At 43.8% G+C, this 17,354-nt stretch overlaps 3 protein-coding genes across 3 annotated transcripts in view; 2 read left to right on the top strand and 1 right to left on the bottom strand.

Moving 5' to 3' along the window:
* Nucleotides 1-297, top strand: part of Utp20 (UTP20 small subunit processome component) — an 81,714-nt gene extending 81,417 nt beyond the window's left edge. Inside the window, exon 62 of the mRNA XM_032910993.1 lies at nt 10-297. Within this exon, the coding sequence (XP_032766884.1) occupies nt 10-165 (156 nt within the window). The 3' untranslated portion in view covers nt 166-297. The remainder of the gene's footprint in view (nt 1-9) is intronic.
* A 3,056-nt stretch (nt 298-3,353) lies between these two features.
* Arl1 (ADP ribosylation factor like GTPase 1) lies at nt 3,354-15,526 on the bottom strand. Its single transcript, XM_032910967.1, has 6 exons — nt 15,028-15,526; nt 13,162-13,299; nt 10,864-10,945; nt 9,109-9,220; nt 4,773-4,951; nt 3,354-4,386 (listed from the first exon to the last, which is right to left on the bottom strand). The coding sequence occupies exons 1-6, from the start codon at nt 15,029-15,031 to the stop codon at nt 4,356-4,358; spliced, it is 546 nt and encodes a 181-aa protein (XP_032766858.1). The 5' UTR covers nt 15,032-15,526; the 3' UTR covers nt 3,354-4,355.
* LOC116907806 (40S ribosomal protein S12-like) lies at nt 15,434-16,626 on the top strand. The gene has a single exon (XM_032910982.1). It carries the CDS (start codon nt 15,885-15,887, stop codon nt 16,281-16,283), a length of 399 nt encoding a protein of 132 aa, XP_032766873.1. The 5' UTR covers nt 15,434-15,884; the 3' UTR covers nt 16,284-16,626.
* The last annotated feature ends 728 nt before the right edge of the window (nt 16,627-17,354 follow it).

Raw genomic sequence — 17,354 nt, 5'->3', positions numbered from 1 at the left:
CTCTTCAAGTTTGTAACCAATCCTGACATTGCCGCCAAGAAGAAGTTGAAGAAACACAAAAATAAAAGTGAAGCAAAGAAGAGAAAGATAGAGTTCCTGCGGCCCGGCTACAAGGCCAAGAGACACAAGTCCCAGAGCCTCAGAGACTTAGCAATGGTGGAGTGAGGTCTCCCTGTGTGCGTTACATTAACTCAGCCGTCTTCCCAGGGTGAACCTGAACGTCCGGCTGTAGTCTGCTGGGCTGAACGACCCTGCAGCAGATTTTGTTTCTTATGTAAACTTTGGGAGGTGGGTGTGGCGCTTTAACACCTGTGATCTCCGACTGGAGGCCCAGGCAACTGGGCTGCCTAGAGTTTCAGAGCAGCTGGACTGAGACCGGACCTCAACCAAAAGAAATTAAGTTAAAACTTTGGCATACATTTGTAATGTATATTTTAGTGTAACCATACCTGTATTTTTTTAATTAAAATGTTTATATGCTATTCCTGTCTAAAAAAAGAACATGATACTACATGATATGATTTTAGCCTAATTTTCACAAAAACCTGGTGTGTTGCGTACCTTTAATCCCAGCACTCTAGTGTCACAGGCAAGTGATCTCTGTGAGCTTGAAAACAGATCCTGCCTCAGAAAACAAATGTAAAGAGGAAGATATTAGGAACAAGTGAGGAAAACAAAGTATGAGAACATGTAAACTTATCTGAAGGCGTCTGAAGTCTGCACAGTGGACACAGCCGGGCTGAGGCGGTCAGTGACTGAAAACGCCCTTCCCAAGTTCATCCATTGGTTGAGTGCATACGGAAGCAAAACCCCAGAAACGTTGGTGGTAAGCTAATTAGTGGAAGACAAGACAGTGAGTTTATATTTAATGTATGTGTTTGTTAAAGGACCATATATGTGGTCCTGTAAACCGTGTGAGTGGACAGAGAATGCGCTCAGTGTTGGAAGAGAGCCCTGAGGAGGAAGAGGATGCAGCTCCAGTGTGCCGGCAGAGGCCTGAAACGGCACGAGCAGTACCTGTAAGACTTAGAGCTCTCCTCCAGATTCTCACATTTTGCTTATGTGCAAAAACCTCATAATTAAAGTGGAGCAAACAACAACAGGAAACAAAAATTAGTAAATGGTTTCACTGGAACTTTACCAGTTGGTTCTAAGGTTGAATCGCCTGAGTGTGTAGTGGCTCACAGATTTAGAGGAAACTGCTCACTGCACTCAGGATGGGTGAAGCAGTGTTCTTCAGTGCCAGTGCTGGGAAGACAGCAAGTAGATCCTGTGTTGTTAGGCACTTGGCGTACACCTAGACCTGATGACTCAGAAGTGTTCCTGTTTTACAGATGCAGCAGACTCAGCCAGTACACCACGGAGGTGTGTGAGGTAGTGGGCAGTAGAACCAAGATCTCGCACACGCACGCACACACACGCACACACGTATCCAGATTTACTTTGTAAACATCAACAACGAAACTCAGGGTTTATTCCAGCCTGTGGGATAAATCAACAGAATCATGATTTGAGGTGCAGGGGCTGTGTGGCAGGCAGTGCGTGCCTCCCAGCCCCCGAGTTTCTCAGTGTTCCAGCACTCAGGACCTTTAGCTCTGTAAATTACTCTTCTGCCATTTCCCAGCTGTGCCTCTGACCAGATGAAAGCTAAGGTATAAATTGCAGGGCCACTTTCCTACCTGACAGACATATACCAACTTTCTATTTTTTGTATGATATATATTAGGGTATGAGGGATGCACTTATCTGGGCGTGTAGATGTGGAGGTCATAGTGTTGAGTTCCATCTTCAAGCACATTCTGCCTTACTCTTTGAGACAGTGGACCTTGCCATTTCAGCTACACTGGCCAACCTAGACTGGCTAGGCTGTCTCCAGCCCCGGTACTGGGCTGGAAGGTCGTCTGGCTTTTTACACAGGTCTGGTTATTAGACACTGATCCTCATCCTTCCATAGCAAACGATCCACTGAGCCACTACTGGCCTCAAGTATGAATATGTTCCCATGAAACGGAATGTCCAGATATATAGATACTAGTATTCATATAAAAACAAAAGCTGGGGGTTGGGGATTTAGCTCAGGGGTAGAGCGCTTGCCTAGGAAGCGCAAGGCCCTGGGTTCGGTCCCCAGCTCCGAGAAAAAAAAAAAACAAAAAAAAAACAAAAGCTGTTGCCCATCAAAAAGGTATTTTGTTTTGATGAGTTGTACTAAGAATAACTGCCTTGTTGCAGTAAAATTAAAATACGGCTTTCTTTCAGCCTGCACTAAGTCTGGCGCCATACTACCCCATATGACATCTGTGGGATATTTTCATCTCACCCACTCTGCTCCATCCAAAATCGCACTGCCGATGGCTACTCTCTGAGCCTGGCAACAATCTCTCTACCCATCCAGTTCCCAGGGCAGGTTACCACCATGCCACACATACACATCCCAATTCCATGGTGGCCCAGTGTGTCTAGCTACCACACTCTCTTGAACTCAATTAAATTGCCACATGAAAGAACATACAATAACCTCTGACCCAATTGATAAAATATAATTTGCTCATCTAGACATACAAAGCCCTGTACACATCTATCCCTTAAGAATATTCATAACAACCTGTAAATGTGCAGAGAGGAATCTTAACATGAGCCTCCATGTTCTCCGGGCTGTTCCCTCCTCTCCTGTCTCCTCCTCTAAAACCTTTCTCCCGCCCATCCTTCCTTCTTATCCAGTGACAGGCCTCGTTCTATCTTGTACCTGCCTTCACCTGCATAATGACATCATCCTATAGTGCCTGGAGGAAGAGCGTTCCTAAAAAGATTTCAAAGAAAGCAAACTACACAGTAGAGGGAAGAACAAAAAGGTGATGAGTCCCAAGCTGGCTATGGTGGTTACAGAGCCACATGTTTCCTCAGCACTACAGGGGCCAGACGTGAGGGTCACTGGGAGTTTGAGGCTAGCTCGGAGCTTAAAGATCCCACAGGAGCAAAGTCCGTTCATCCACTTACCCTAAATGACCACATACATGGCAGGGAAGACTAGAGCCCAAGTTCCTAGCAGTGCCTAACTTTTAAATGCCAGTTGTCCAACTTACTGAAAGAATTCCACGGTGTTATTAACACTTTGGACCATTCTGCACACTTCAGTTAAGCATGTGGTGCATTACCAGGTTCAGAAAATTCCTCAGAAGACAATCTTAAGGCCTACACAGTATGCCTAATCTTTAAAACTAGGACTATTTAATTTTTGCTATAGAACCAGTAAAACTTTTATTTTTAGCCAATTTCATACCAAGATAAATGAATGGAAGACAGTAAGGACATCTTATTAATGAAGGTAAATGACTGGAAGACACTAAAGACAATGCTTATTAAAACTGATTTTTATTTCTTTTCATGTGCAGTTTCTGTATTGTGTTGTGAACTCATCAAACAGCCGTTTGGGACCGTTCTGTATCGTTTTACTAGCATAGACAAGAGTGCATACAAACACTACTCTGAATATCCGTAACAATTTGGACATGAATCTTTTGGTTGGTTGGCTGGTTTTCTGTTTTGTTTTGAGACATAGCCTCAAGCTGCCCGGGCTGGCCTCAGACTCACCACAAAGCTGAACTCTTGGTCTTCTTGCCTCTGTCTCCTGAGTCCTAGGATTACAGGTGTTGCCACCACACGGCGGTGTCTGTCTATGCTCCCAGTGTTGGCATTTCCAGAGACAGTCTGATTTAGGACAGTTCCTGACCCACAAGCCTGACTCTGAACCCTATAACACCTCACTGTAGGGCTGGCAAACAACCTAGCAGAACCCCACCTTCCTTACAGAGTTCCTGCACAAAGTTCAGGTCAGTACAGAAAACGCTTCTGATGACTCTGAGTATTGTAAGATAATGTGAGTCAGTAAAGTGAGTCCGCTGAGCAAATGACGGCCATACGCTCAGTTTCTAATCTACTTTGCTAAGACTCATCTTTGGAACGCCTTAATTCATTTTAGGGGAAAAGAGTCTGAGCTAAATATTAGTGTTTATACAAACAAGATGAAACCACTAATTTAAAAATAGGACGGTTCCCCCAAGAGTGTACATTCTTTAATAGAACTGTATCTGAGTAAGAATTCCATACAAATAGAATATATACCTTAACACAAGAAAACAAGGAAGAAATATTTTACATTACATAAACCATTTGGGTGATTCGATCAAGCTAACCCTCTCACCAGATACTTGCTTTTTATATTTATTACACATAGTGAAGTCAGCTCTGTATATGCTAGAATCACACAGTTCCTTCCAGCAGTCACGAGAAGTACATCTGACTGGTTCCAGTGAGTATGTGATGGAGCGTTTGGTTCACAGGCGCTCATGTGAATGGACTCACTGTCTGCTTTTCAGTGTTTCAACTAACCTGGAGAAAGGAAGTGCAATAGTTACCAACTCACTTCAAAGTACACAGCATGAATGGTAATAATATAAACTTCACAATGGAGGTACACTAAAAGCTCTTTACATAACAAAGGTTAATACAGATCAAAAGAGAAACACCAAGTATCTACTGATTTTTATTCTGCTTTTTCTTTTTTTGAGACAAAATCTGAAGTAGCCCATGCTAACTTTGAGCTCACCCAGTACCTAAAGGTGGCCTTGAGTTCCTGCCCCTCCTGCCTTGCCTCTGAAGTGTTGGGACCATGAGCACACTCGGTCTGAGTGCAGGTATATACACTTACTGTTACATACTCTGCTACTACTGCTGGGCTGTCCATACGCACAGCTGCCTTCCCACACGATACTTGCCATTCCATTGCCTCGTCGAGGCCGGTGCCTTTGGTTGCTGACGTTTTAAAGATCTGCCACTTCCGGTCCTTCAGGGCGGGTAACCCAAGTGCATTTGCCATTTCTGAGGGCGTCATGGCCTGCTCCATGTCCTGTTTATTTGCAAACACCACTAAAATGGCTTTTCTCAGCTCTTCTTCCTAAGTAAAATAGAAAACGATTTCATTTCCTTTAATTAATTTGCATTCGAGTTTGGGGGGTGGGGGGGGATGTGTGTGTCCATATTCCTGGACAACTCTAATTCACTGGGTCGTTAAAAGGAAAAAAGAAAGACATGAAGTGTAAGGGAGGCAGGGTGGGGAGAGAAGGAGGGAGGCAGGGAGGGGAGGGAAGGCAGGAGGGGAGGGAAGGCAGGAGGGGAGGGAAGGTGGGGAGGGACAGATGGAGTAGAAGTAGAACAAGGAGGGGATAAAGGGATGTGAGTGTATACACACACACACACACACAGACACACACACACTCACACACACTCGAGACTTTATGGACACACAAGCAGAATGTCAAGCCTACCATGGACACTTCATGCATGCTAAATAAGACAGAAGCAGTCAAACACCAGAGTAAGAACCACGTCTGCGGGGTTGGGGATTTAGCTCAGTGGTAGAGCGCTTGCCTAGGAAGCGCAAGGCCCTGGGTTCGGTCCCCAGCTCCGAAAAAAAAGAACCACGTCTGCACTAGCCTGCCATGTGACAAGCAAGGTCAAGCCAGCAGAAGCTAAAGGCAAGACCCTCTCACAAAGAAAGAAGAACAGCCAATCCTCCCTCAATGGGTTCTAGCTAGTCCTGGTTTCCTGTTTTATTTGTCGATATTTACCATATCTGAATGTGAGTGGTTTGATTATAATGAAATCTATTCCTTTGTAAACCCTTCCCAGTGTTTCAGAAAGGTTTTCCCAATCCAGAAACCCTAAGTGCACTCACCCTCTCATTCCTGTGGCTAGTTTTCATGTAACAAACACATTAGCTACTTCATCTAGAATTTATACAAAGAAGGCAAACCTTAAACTGCCTGTGTGTTTGTTTTAAGGTTAACAATACAAACTGGCACTAGACCTGGATTTGACATAATCACGCCTACTGATAGAAGCAGAAGCTACGTCCTAACCCTGACTTCTGCTGAGCGGCACCCCACCCTGGTTTTGAACAAGTCTTTGAACTATGTAGCCCAGGACGGCCTCCCAAACAGAAGCGTGCATCTGAGACTGCAGGCCTACCTCTGGGAGCTCATAAATCAAATCCTCTTGATGCAGCTGACCTCGTAACAATCTTGTGCAACCCAAAAACTATAAACTGAAGTTAGCGGCTGGTTTCTTTGAAATGACACTTTATGTAATGTGAACCAGACCTAAATAAGCCGCTGCTATTAAATCCATTATCTGTGACAATAATTGAAGAAAACGAGATCAAGAACTTCAAAGAGAGCAAGAAGTGTAAGGAAGGGTTCTCAGGGAGGGGAGTGGAGGAGAAAATGATGGAATTGTATTATAACCTCAAAAAGGAAAATATTTATTTAAAAAAAAATCCTTTATAGCAAAAGCAATTCCACAGTTCCTAAAAACTAATTCCTTATTCCCAGGCAAGCATGGTAGCACACTATTACCTGAGAGGCTGAAGCAGGAATATGTCTAGGAATTAAAAACCACCATGGGCTACACAGTAAAACCTTGTCAAGAAAGAAAGAAAGGGGGGAGGAAGCAATCTTTATACTTAATTGATCTAAGAAGCTCATCAACTATGCTACATTGTAAAAGTTAAGCAGAGGTAAAAACTATTAAGTTTGTAACTCACAACTCCTAAGCCATTACAAAGCTGGTGGTCCAAGAAATGGCAAATCCACAGCCCTCTGCTGAGAAGGCGTTTACCTAGTGTTGCGGTCTATAAAGAGAGGGTCCCCCACCTAGTCCCAGTGCTGTTTGAGGAGGGCTGGGAGGTGTGGTCCAGCTGGAGAAGCAAAGTCTCTGGAGCAGCCTTTGGGAGAAATGGTGCCATCTCAAGTTTCTCCCCCTGGCTCCTGCTCGCAGTGCGAGGCGTGCGTCCTCAGCTTCCCACTCCTGCTCTCAAGCCTTCCCTCCACCATCCGACTCTGACCCTCTGGAACCAGGCCCCAAGAAACTTTTCTGTGAATCGCCCTGGTCATGGTGTCTACCACAGCGAGAAAAGAAAGTGACTAATACGCCTGAGTACCAAGTAGCCTAGAACTAGTTACTAAGCGTCAAACTGGGAAAGTGGGAATTTTAGACAAAGGTACTATCCACTTAATTTTTCAGAGCAAATTCTACTTGGCAGTTATTAAATGAATCAAAGCAAAATTAATTTTATTGTTTTATTTAATGAATGCTCTAAATTTGATTGTCCAAACATTAAATTATAAATGATCTCAGTCAATAAAATGTATCGAGTTCCTGTATATAGTTCAATAGTAGAACTCGTGTACAAATTCAACCCCCAAAACCATTAAAAAATTAATTGCTAGGCATAATGACCTTTAATCCCAGCAATTAAAAGGCAGAGCCAGGTGGATTCCTGTGAATTCAAAGACAGCCAGGGCTACATAGTAAGACCTAATCTCAAGAACAAACACAACTGTAGAGGTGGTGGCACAGCCTTTAATCCCAGCAATGGAGGCAGAGGCACGTGGAGTTCCAGGACAGCCAGGGATACACAGAGAAACCGTCTCAAAAAAAAAAAAATAAAAAATAATGACAAGCCAAACAAACAAAAGCTGATGGCAAAACAAGATCGTGTCGCAGAGGAGAGGCAACAAAGCAAAGACCTCTGAGACGAGGGAGGAAGAGCTGTGACGGAAGCAAGCGCGGCGACTTCAGAGAGAGTTCCGAGAGAAGTGAGACCTCAGTCACAGCACAGCGGAGCCAGCACTCCAGAAACGCACGGCTGAGCACACAGTGCTTCCAAACCATCCAAACCATCCAAAAACAAGAACCCTAGAAGGCAGAGCAGAAGGGACGGCCCAGGACTGACCCCAGAGCACCTGCTCCTCCTCTTCCAGAAACTAAGTTCAGTTCTCAGTCCCCATAACGGTGGCTCCCAACTGCCCGCAACCCCAGCCCAGGGGCATCTGACACCCTCTTCTGGCCTCTGAAGCACCAGCATACATACGCATGTAGACACAAACACACAGACACAAAAACAAGTCTTGTAAAAGTCACTATGGGGCAGCAGGAGAGCTCAGCAGGTAGAAGCTGTCTCATCAGCCTGGCAACCCGAGATACATCTTTAGAAGACAGCCAACTCTACATAGCTGTGCTCTCACCTCCACGTGCAAATGTGTACAAACACACATGTGCACGCACGTACATGCCCGCACACACATACCAAAAAAAAAAAAAAAAAACAACACCCTGGTAACTTTTTAACTTGGCTTAGTTTAACTTACAAGCTCTGAACTTTCTAAGGCTCATGAAATGATTACAAGAAGCTAAAAAGCTGGATTATTATTCAATCTATCTTTCCAACTGTATCTCCAATAGGAAGTAACATGCACTTTTTAAAAAGAACAGGAGGGATAGAGGATGGATACACACACACACACACACACACACACACACCCCACAGAATGGGCAACAGGTATGGCTCTGGTTAAGTTCACTTGCTGCTTATGCAGGGGTCGGTCCCCATTTGATCCCCAAACTCACAGGGTAGACTACAGCATCTGTAATTAACACCCCTTCCAGCCTCTTCAGGTGACAGTAAGTACAGAACCATACATGTAGCCAAACACACAAATAAATAAATAAAAATAAATCTTTGAGAGTTAGCCCGGTGATTACGAGTACTTGTTCCCGCAGAGGACCCAGGTTCAATTCCCCAGTACCTACACAATGGCTCGCAGTCATTTACACCTCCCCTCCCTGAGATCTGATATGCCCTCTTCTGCCCTCCACAGACACCATGCATGTACATGGTCCACCCACATAATACAGACAAAACAATCATATAAATAAGTAAGTCTCTGTGTATCTGTGTGCATTTTAACGTGTTTACATTTTTATGAGCATGTTACATGCGCCATGTGTGTCTCTTGGAACTGGAGTGTAACAGACCACTCAGCTGTCACCTGCACACTGCCTTACAGGTGCTGGAAATCGAACCAGGTGCTGTGAGAGCAACCAGTGTTCTTAACCACTAACCCATCTCTCCAGCCCCCAAAAATGTATCTAAAAAAAAGGAAAAGAAGGGAGGAAAGTACCCTTGAATGTTTTTAATTATTGCTGCACATGGTAACATACACGGAATGTGAGTGATCCCTCTAATTCTTTCACTCTTAACTGTCTGCTTACCTCCAACATGGCAACTAACTCTGACTTGGAAATGCCAATTCGGTCTCGGTCACAACTGTCAACGACATAGATGACTGCATCTGTGTTTGAATAATAACATCTCCAGTATGGCCTAAAGAAAATCCAAAAACATGTCATCCCTTGCAAAACACCTGACATGTCAACTTACATGCTGGACTTGGTCAATGCTGGAGACCGGGGTTACATGCCAGCCCTGCATGATTATGGTTTCTAACAGAGCCACATCTGGCATCACACTCAGTATGACTGGGTTGATAGGAGAGTGATAAATATTAAATTACAGGCCTAAAACTACAGTTTCAAGCTTCAAACTTCAGGACAAGAAGACACAAATATAATTTTAAAAAAACAGTAAATACACTGATAGAAAAATTACCCACAGACCTGATTACTGTAATTTATCAGTCTTTAACCAGGGATTTTTTTTTTTTTTTTTTTTTTTTTTTTGGTTTTGTTCTGTTTCCTGAGACAAAGTTTCTCTGTATCGCTCTGCTTGTCCTGGAATTCACTCTATCAACCAGGCCAGCCTCAAACTCACAGATCCTCCTGCCTCTGCCTCTCAAAGTGATGAAATTTAAAGTATGTGCCACAATTGCCTGGAATTTTTTTTTTTTTTTTTTTTTTTTTTTGAGCTGGGGACCGAACCCAGGGCCTTTGCTTCCTAGGCAAGCGCTCTACCACTGAGCTAAATCCCCAACCCCTTGCCTGGAATTTTTTAATGTGACTTTTTATGTCCTTAATCACTGTTGACAACCAGGAGTAGAACTGTACACAATTAGAAACAATCTCAGAGCAGGGGGTGGCGGAGCACCTATAATCCAGCACTTGGAAGGTCGGGGCAGGCTCACGTCTGTAAACTTCAAGGCCTGCTCTACAGAGCAAGTTCCAGGGTAAGCAGGGCTACATAGAGAAACCCTGTCTCAAAAAAACCAAGAACGAAATCATAATAATCATCACCTCAAAGGTAACTTACCAAATAAAATGAATGGCTGAACGGCAGAGTATTTAGTGACTGTATTATAATCAATGTTCCTCCTCCCCTCCCTCCCCACTCCCTCTCCCTCTCTCTTTTATTTTATCTTCTATAAAAGTCTCACCCTGGCTGTCCTGGAACTAGATATGTAGACCAGACAGGCCTCTAACTCCGAGTTCCTCCTGACTCTGCCTCCCTGTGCTGGAACTAAAGATGTGCACCATTATTTTTAACAGCAACCTTATTACTACTACTCTAAACTGGTTCCCTAGCCACTGACATTTGCCAACTACTAGATTTCAGTTGGCTTCTGCATTTCTATCAGCCTGCGTGGACTTGCATGTATGCCAAACAGTGTCTCAGAGGGGAAAATGACAAAACCCAAACCAGGGGCCAATTTTTGAACCTTCTAGGTTCTCGTGAGAGAATTTTCATTTAAGTGATTATCTGAAAAATCGAGTCCCTTAGATTTTAATCACTGGACTTACTAAGGACAATACATAGATTCAAATTCTACCACATCTTAAACAACATGACTCTACGGGTTGGGGATTTAGCTCAGTGGTAGAGTGCTTGCCTAGGAAGCGCAAGGCCCTGGGTTCGGTCCCCAGCTCAAAAAAAAAAAAAAAGAACCAAAAAAAAAAACAACATGACTCCTATCTAATTTCCAACGGGGGATATATTTGGGTTTAGTGTTGTCAGTGCTAAAAAGAGCCAGGAAATGTTAAATACCACCAAATGATCTGATGTTTATACCATACCTGATACTTGTCTGTCCGCCTAAGTCCCAAACTTGGAACTTGAGATTTTTGTACGTCACTGTCTCTACGTTAAATCCAATAGCTGAAAGAGAAATCAAATCAACACATATGTAGACTGATATTCTCCACTCTCACAAAGTGTCCAACTCACGGAGTGTTAGCAACTGCTTATAATTTTCCATCACATTATGGGCTGGATTAATATAACAATATTTTCATTCTCATTCATATTCATATTCTCTCTCTCTCTCTCTCTCTCTCTCTCTCTCTCTCTCTCTCTCTCCGGCTATCAGACCCCAGATATCTGCCAGTGTGCCTCTCTACTGCTGGGATCATAACTGCATACCACCACGACCATGTAGTAGGCAGTTGCTACCTACTGAGCAATCTCCCCAGCCCGGAAGTCCATTATGATAACTACCCAGGTATTGGTATATAAGAGTTCAGGAAGTCTCATTTGAAAAGTGGTTATAGATTCAAAAGCTGAAGCTCTGACAGACAGTAAATAATTAAAATTAATATAAAAGACTAAGCTCTAAATTCAATAAAGCCATGTTCTCTGTAGGCTGCAGCCTTACAGCCCCTCTACAGTCATCTCGAGAGCTCACGTACAACAAGGTCGCAGCTGGACAGTCAATATCTCATCCCTTTTGTCTGTCATCCTTAAGTGTAACGACACCACGCAGCTGAAACCAGAAATTTATTTTCAAAGAAAATCTAAATGAGGAGAAAGTAATGCTGAAAACACTTAGAGTAGAACACCTATAACGTTTGCTCGCATTTCCTAAGCTTAAAAAAAACCAGTCAGGTGAGGCCTTTAATCCCAGGGCTTGGGAGGCAGACACAGGCCAGCCTGGTCTACAGTACAGAGTGAGTTCCAGGCATCCAGGGCTACAAAGAGAAACCCAGTCTCAGAAAATGGACAAACAAACCAATAAAAACATCAGAGTGAAAACTGACTTACAATCACCACTGATTTTTGTTTCCTATCTTTAACAATGTGCTGGTGAATGAAGTATTTGGCTGGTAAGTAGATATACGTATTACAACTGAAAAATAAAACCATGGCAAATGTAGCCAACTGAAAAGCGAGTTCCGATCTTCCTCAGAACTAGACAAGTGCAGGTCTATGGTCATCACTGTCAAGAACACTGTTTACGTGCAAAGGACGGGCGTGGAAACAGCGCACACTGCCGTCCACACCTTGTGTAGCACTGTGCACTGCAGAAGCCACAAAAGGCTACCCAAGTGGAGAGAAGTCTCAGAAGTGAGAATCAAAGGAAGTGAAATGGGCAGAAAACTGCAAAAGGAAATAACAGATGCTACAAAATCCAAACATTCCTCCCTAAAGCAAAAGAGAAAACCCTGGATGGTTTAACAGTGACAAAACGGGAATATCCAACAGAGTAATTCAAAGCACACAATTTAAAATCTTCAGTAAATTCTATAGCCTCTTCAATTTAATTAAAATGTATTAATCGGATCTCTATAAATTTAGCTCAACAAAAAAACAAAAAGCACCAAGTAAAGAGTATCCACCCCCAAGTAAAATAGGGAGGACTATCTGCAGATAATAACTGTCTAAGACAGCGAGATAACAAGGCCATGAGCAGAGTTAAAATTAAAGTTCAGGGGTTGGGGATTTAGCTCAGTGGTAGAGCGCTTGCCTAGCAAGCGGAAGGCCCTGGGTTCGGTCCTCAGCTCCAAAAATAAATAAATAAATAAATAAATAAAATAAAATAAAATTAAAAGTTCAGGTGTTTCTTCTCCTTGGTTTTCAGGCACCAGGTCATTTCAACACTTGGCTTCTAAAGTTCCCATTTTTAAGAAGTGACTGGGGTTGGGGATTTAGCTCAGTGGTAGAGCGCTTGCCCTCGGTCCCCAGCTCCCGGAAAAAAAAAAAAAAAAAAAAGAAGTGATCTACAGAATTACTTAGGAGAAATTGCACTGTGATTCGAGCAATAAATATTCAGAAAAAGGTGCTTTGTGTGCAACAATACCAATTTAACATCTACGTACATCATTATACAAGTTGGCGAAGTACATCGTATGCCTGCTTTACTCCATTAAGCAGTAAAGATTTAGTGACTTAAGCCAACTGTAACTCTAAACAGAGAAGCCTGTTTGTGTTCTAGACAGGTTCAGAACCTTAAATTGCACCAAAATGCTGAGTTTATTTTCTTTTAAATACTGTCAATATCATTTCCATACTAGAAGTTTAAAAACCTCTATCATATGACTCATTTATTCAGAAAGCTCTATTGGAAACATGGAAAGTTGTATCAAACCAATACTTACTGGGAATGGTAGTAACAACTTCTCCAACCTGCAATCTGTACAAAATTGTCGTTTTTCCAGCACCATCTAATCCCAAAATTAAAATCCTCATTTCCCTGGTTCCAAAGAGACTGGAAAATATACTTGAGAAAAAGCCACCTACAAGATAATAAAAACAAAATATAATGTATTTGACGTCATCTTATAAATTAGGTCCACAAAACATTTAACCTTGCCTTTTGAGAGCTATGTGCCTAATTAAATAGCAAAACATTGTCCTGGATGCACAGGTAGCTACTCTTGCTTCCAGTGAAAGATGTACTTCAACAGCAAACACTAACACGTGAAGTTCTGAGGTCCTGAGAAACTTCAGGCAGGCAGAAGACATCAGACATGTAGATACTGCCCTCAGGAGTCCAGTTCATATCTATCAATAGAACAAGGACAGGGTAACTTAATGCAGTCTCGTCCTTACCCGTAAGGCAGGAGACAGTGGCACAATGGAGTGCTCTGGGTGACAGAGCAGTGACTGTACAGGGGCAGTACCAGTATAAGCCTTCAGGGCACTCTCCATTAACCCACACAACCACCTCAACAAACTAGGTTGTTGTTGCTTTGTTTATTATTATTGGGGGGGGGTGTTTTTTGAGATAGGGTCTTTTACTTTATAGCCCTGGATGACCTGGAAATCAGTATGTAGATCAGGCTGGCCTCAAACTCATAGAGATTGGCCTGCTTCTGTTTCCTGAAACAGAGGAACTCATTTTAGACAGAAAGACTACATTCACTACTTTAATGAAATCTTCCCAGGAACCTTTATGTACCCAAGGCACCCTGAGATGTAAAAGTATTTGTGCCACAGATACTGGCCTTCAAAAGTCACTAAAGGGTTAAAAAAAGTCACACTATAAAGTGAGAAAATGGAAACTCAGGAGGCTAAAGCAAGAGCACTGTGAGTCTGAGGTCACCTTTGGCTACAGTGAGTTGTGTGAGATCCTTTCTCAAAGTTTTAAAAGGGCTGGAACTAATACAGCTCAGCAAATGGGCACTGCCTAGCATATTCAAGGCTGACTTCCAACAGCACTCACTTGAAGACACACACGCACACAGAAAGGAGAGAGGAAGAAAGGAAAAGATGTCACACTTTGCTATTTGGGGGGCGGAAATGGCACAATTAAAGCTGCCTACCCTAGAAAAACAAACACAGCGCAAGCTGTAGACAGAAAGAATGGGTGTGACTTGACAAAGTCCTTTCGGCCATTTACAAGTCCAGAGGCGGAAAAACAACGCCGAAGGGTAATAGAGAACCGAACGGAATTACAATGTTTTTGAGAAAACTGAAGTATTGACAGGAACCGAAGAATTCCAACTGGAGCATCACCATAGGGTGCGCTCGGACGTCTACCGTAGTTCCCTCACCTGGAGAAGTGCGAATCTGCGAACCAACATTAAAATCTCACTCCCTGTCCCGCCGTACTCTCTCCCACTTCACAATCCACCTAACTCCACCATCTCCGCGGACAGCTAGCTACAGCGGGCGAGCAGACAGGAGCAGAGCAAGGAGCAACAAGCCTGTCCTCGGGTTTCTAAAAGTGACGCAGTCCCAACACCCACACAGAAGCCATCAAGCTTCCACGAAGGGTCAGACACCTCCGTGACCTGCAAGCTACCTGGCAGGCACCCGACGCCCCGTTCCGCCCACCCAACCGAGATGGGGATGCGGGATAAGGGGGAAAGGCCGGGCTGGGACCAGTTTGGACCCCGCGGGTGCAAAGGACCGAGTCGGGAGGTGGGGTCTCCCTGCAGGTGAAGAGCCAAGGTAGCGAAGATCTGCCCGCGGCCCGGCCGGTCCCTTCGGCCGACAGACGCCCTTCCCACGCTCCTCACCCATGATGGACCGCCGCCGCGCCCTCGCCGATCCTCACTGACAGGCCGGGACTCGGCAGCGACTCCTAATTGAGCCTGGGCGCCGCCACGTCCGCTGTTCCCAGACTCCGATTCCGAAGACGACTCCTCCAAGCCTGGTCAGCCAGCAACTTCCACGTCGTCCACTCAGCGGGGGCGGGAGCCAGAGCGAGAGGCCACTGCGACTGCGCGCCGGGCACGGCGATCTGGGCGTCCGAGTCGGCGCTTTCGACGCAAATTCCTGGTTCTCTGAGCGTAGCCAAAATGAACGCTACGTCTATAACAAAAAAGATTTTTTGAAGACCAAAAGTGTTTCCTGATTCCACTTTTATGGACAGTAAGCCCTTCTCAAATATTAAAATTGGACTCTTTCATATTAAATTCTGACATCAAATAGTGGCGAATCGGCTAACGAAAAATAAAAAGCTCGATGAAGCGAAGGCACAGAATGCTGGCGCAGGGTGCAGCGTCCTGGTGGTTGCAGATCCCGGTGCAGTCTGCGGAGGCGGTCCACTTTCCTCTAAATGCATTTTCGCAGGAGGAGCCAGGGTTACGTAATAATAACGAGAAAGCTCACCCGCACTCACTGCGTGCCACCAACACGGGGCACCCTCGTACCCAAGGTGCTTAATTTTTTGTTCTCTGGGTGGCCACCTGCCCACCTTTCCGCCTCCGCAGGACTGGGAACTTGCTACCTCTTGCGACTTGGGTTGGAAGTTACGTAGTTTTAGGTAGTGAAAGGGTTTGGTGTTTAAAATTCTTAGAAACGCTTCCTCTTCCTGCGCAGCCGCTCAGAGGCTCGAGTGCGCTCCAGGTTGGATCCACCTGTAACCCACGCCATGGCCAAGGAAGACACTGCTGCTGGAGTTATCATGGATGTTAATACTGCTTTGCAAGAGGTGCTGAAGACCGCCCTGGTCCACGATGGCCTAGCCAGAGGAATTCACGAAGCTGCCAAAGCCTTAGGCAAGCGCCAAGCCCATCTCTGTGTGCTTGCATCCAACTGTGATAAACCTATGTACATCAAGTTGGTGGAAACCCTTTGTGCTGAGCACCAAATCAACCTAATTAAGGTTGATGACAACAAGAAACTAGGAGAATGGGTAGGCCTCTGCAAAATTGATCGAAAGGGGAAACCTCGTAAAGTGATAGGTTGCAGCTGTGTGGTGGTTAAGGATTATGGCCAAGAATCTCAAGCTAAAGATGTCATCGAAGAGTACTTCAAATGCAAGAAATGAACAAGAAAATTGGCTTACTTTCTTTTAAGTTCTTAAAAACAGAAAAGTACAATTATCTCAAATTCTTGAGTTTTCGCCGGAACTATTTAGGAGATTTTCTTCCAAATGTAAACTTTGTATTGTTATGTTCTTCTTTATAATGAAAATGTTCATCTTTTTGGAAATTTGCAAACTGCATAAGATTTAGTCTAGCATTATTAGGGTTTTACTGATAAAACTATATGCATGTTGCAGTGTGATATGTATGAGGAGTGATTACTGTGAACATAGGCAAATCCTCATAATTTTTTTCCTGTATGTTGTCCACACTGAAATCTATTTGGCTTTTTTTTTTTTCTTTTTTTCAGAGCTGGGGATCGAACCTAGGGCCTTGCGCTTGCTAGGCAAGCACTCTATCACTGAGCTAAATCCCCAACCCCCTATTTGACTTTAAAAAAAAAAAAGTATTTATTATATACTCTGTAGCTGCCTTCAGACACACCAGAAGAGGGCATCAGATCTCATTACAGATATTTGTGAGCCACCATGTGGTTGCTGGGATTTGAACTCAGGACCTCTGGAAGAGCAGTCAGTGCTCTTAACCACTGAGCCATCTCTCCAGCTCCTGGCAATTTCCAAATAGGCAGTGTATTGTTATTAAATACAGTCATCATGCTGTGACTATACATCTAAGGGGTTTGTTCATTCTGTTGCAAAGGAATCTGTACTGCTTTACCAATGTATCTGCATCCCTGTTCCATCCACTGACAGTCACCGTTGTGCTCTCTGCTTCTGAGTTTCCTCCATAGATTCCACCTATGAATTAGATCTTCCAACACCCTCAGAGGTAGAAATGTATGATTTTTGTATTAAGCTTATTTCATTTGGCAGAATGGCTTCCAAGTTTGTGTTATAAACTAGTTATTCTATTGTTGAGCATGGGCCTCTGTACACTCAGATGATATTTTCTACATTAATACGATTATTCAGGTTGATTTCCTACCTTTTTTTTTTTTGGTAGCTGTATTTTTTATAATTTTTGAGCGTGTGTGTGCCCGTGGCATGCATCTAAGTATGAACACATGAGGACAG

This window comes from Rattus rattus, chromosome 1 (genome assembly GCF_011064425.1).
Source record: "Rattus rattus isolate New Zealand chromosome 1, Rrattus_CSIRO_v1, whole genome shotgun sequence".
NCBI lineage: Eukaryota > Metazoa > Chordata > Mammalia > Rodentia > Muridae > Rattus > Rattus rattus.
The sequence above is the reverse complement of the archived record's forward strand: the minus strand, read 5'-3'. Positions and strand labels throughout refer to the sequence as shown.

Excerpts from the sequence above, each read along its gene's own strand:
- Arl1 (XM_032910967.1), bottom strand. Across the intron at positions 10,946-13,161 it reads AGTTGTTACTACCATTCCCA|CTATTGGATTTAACGTAGAG; the intron begins GTAAGTATTGGT and ends TTTCTCTTTCAG. Across the intron at positions 4,952-9,108 it reads AGTTAGTTGCCATGTTGGAG|GAAGAAGAGCTGAGAAAAGC; the intron begins GTAAGCAGACAG and ends TATTTTACTTAG.
- LOC116907806 (XM_032910982.1), top strand. The coding sequence starts at position 15,885 with ATGGCCAAGGAAGACACTGCTGCTGGAGTTATCATGGATGTTAATACT.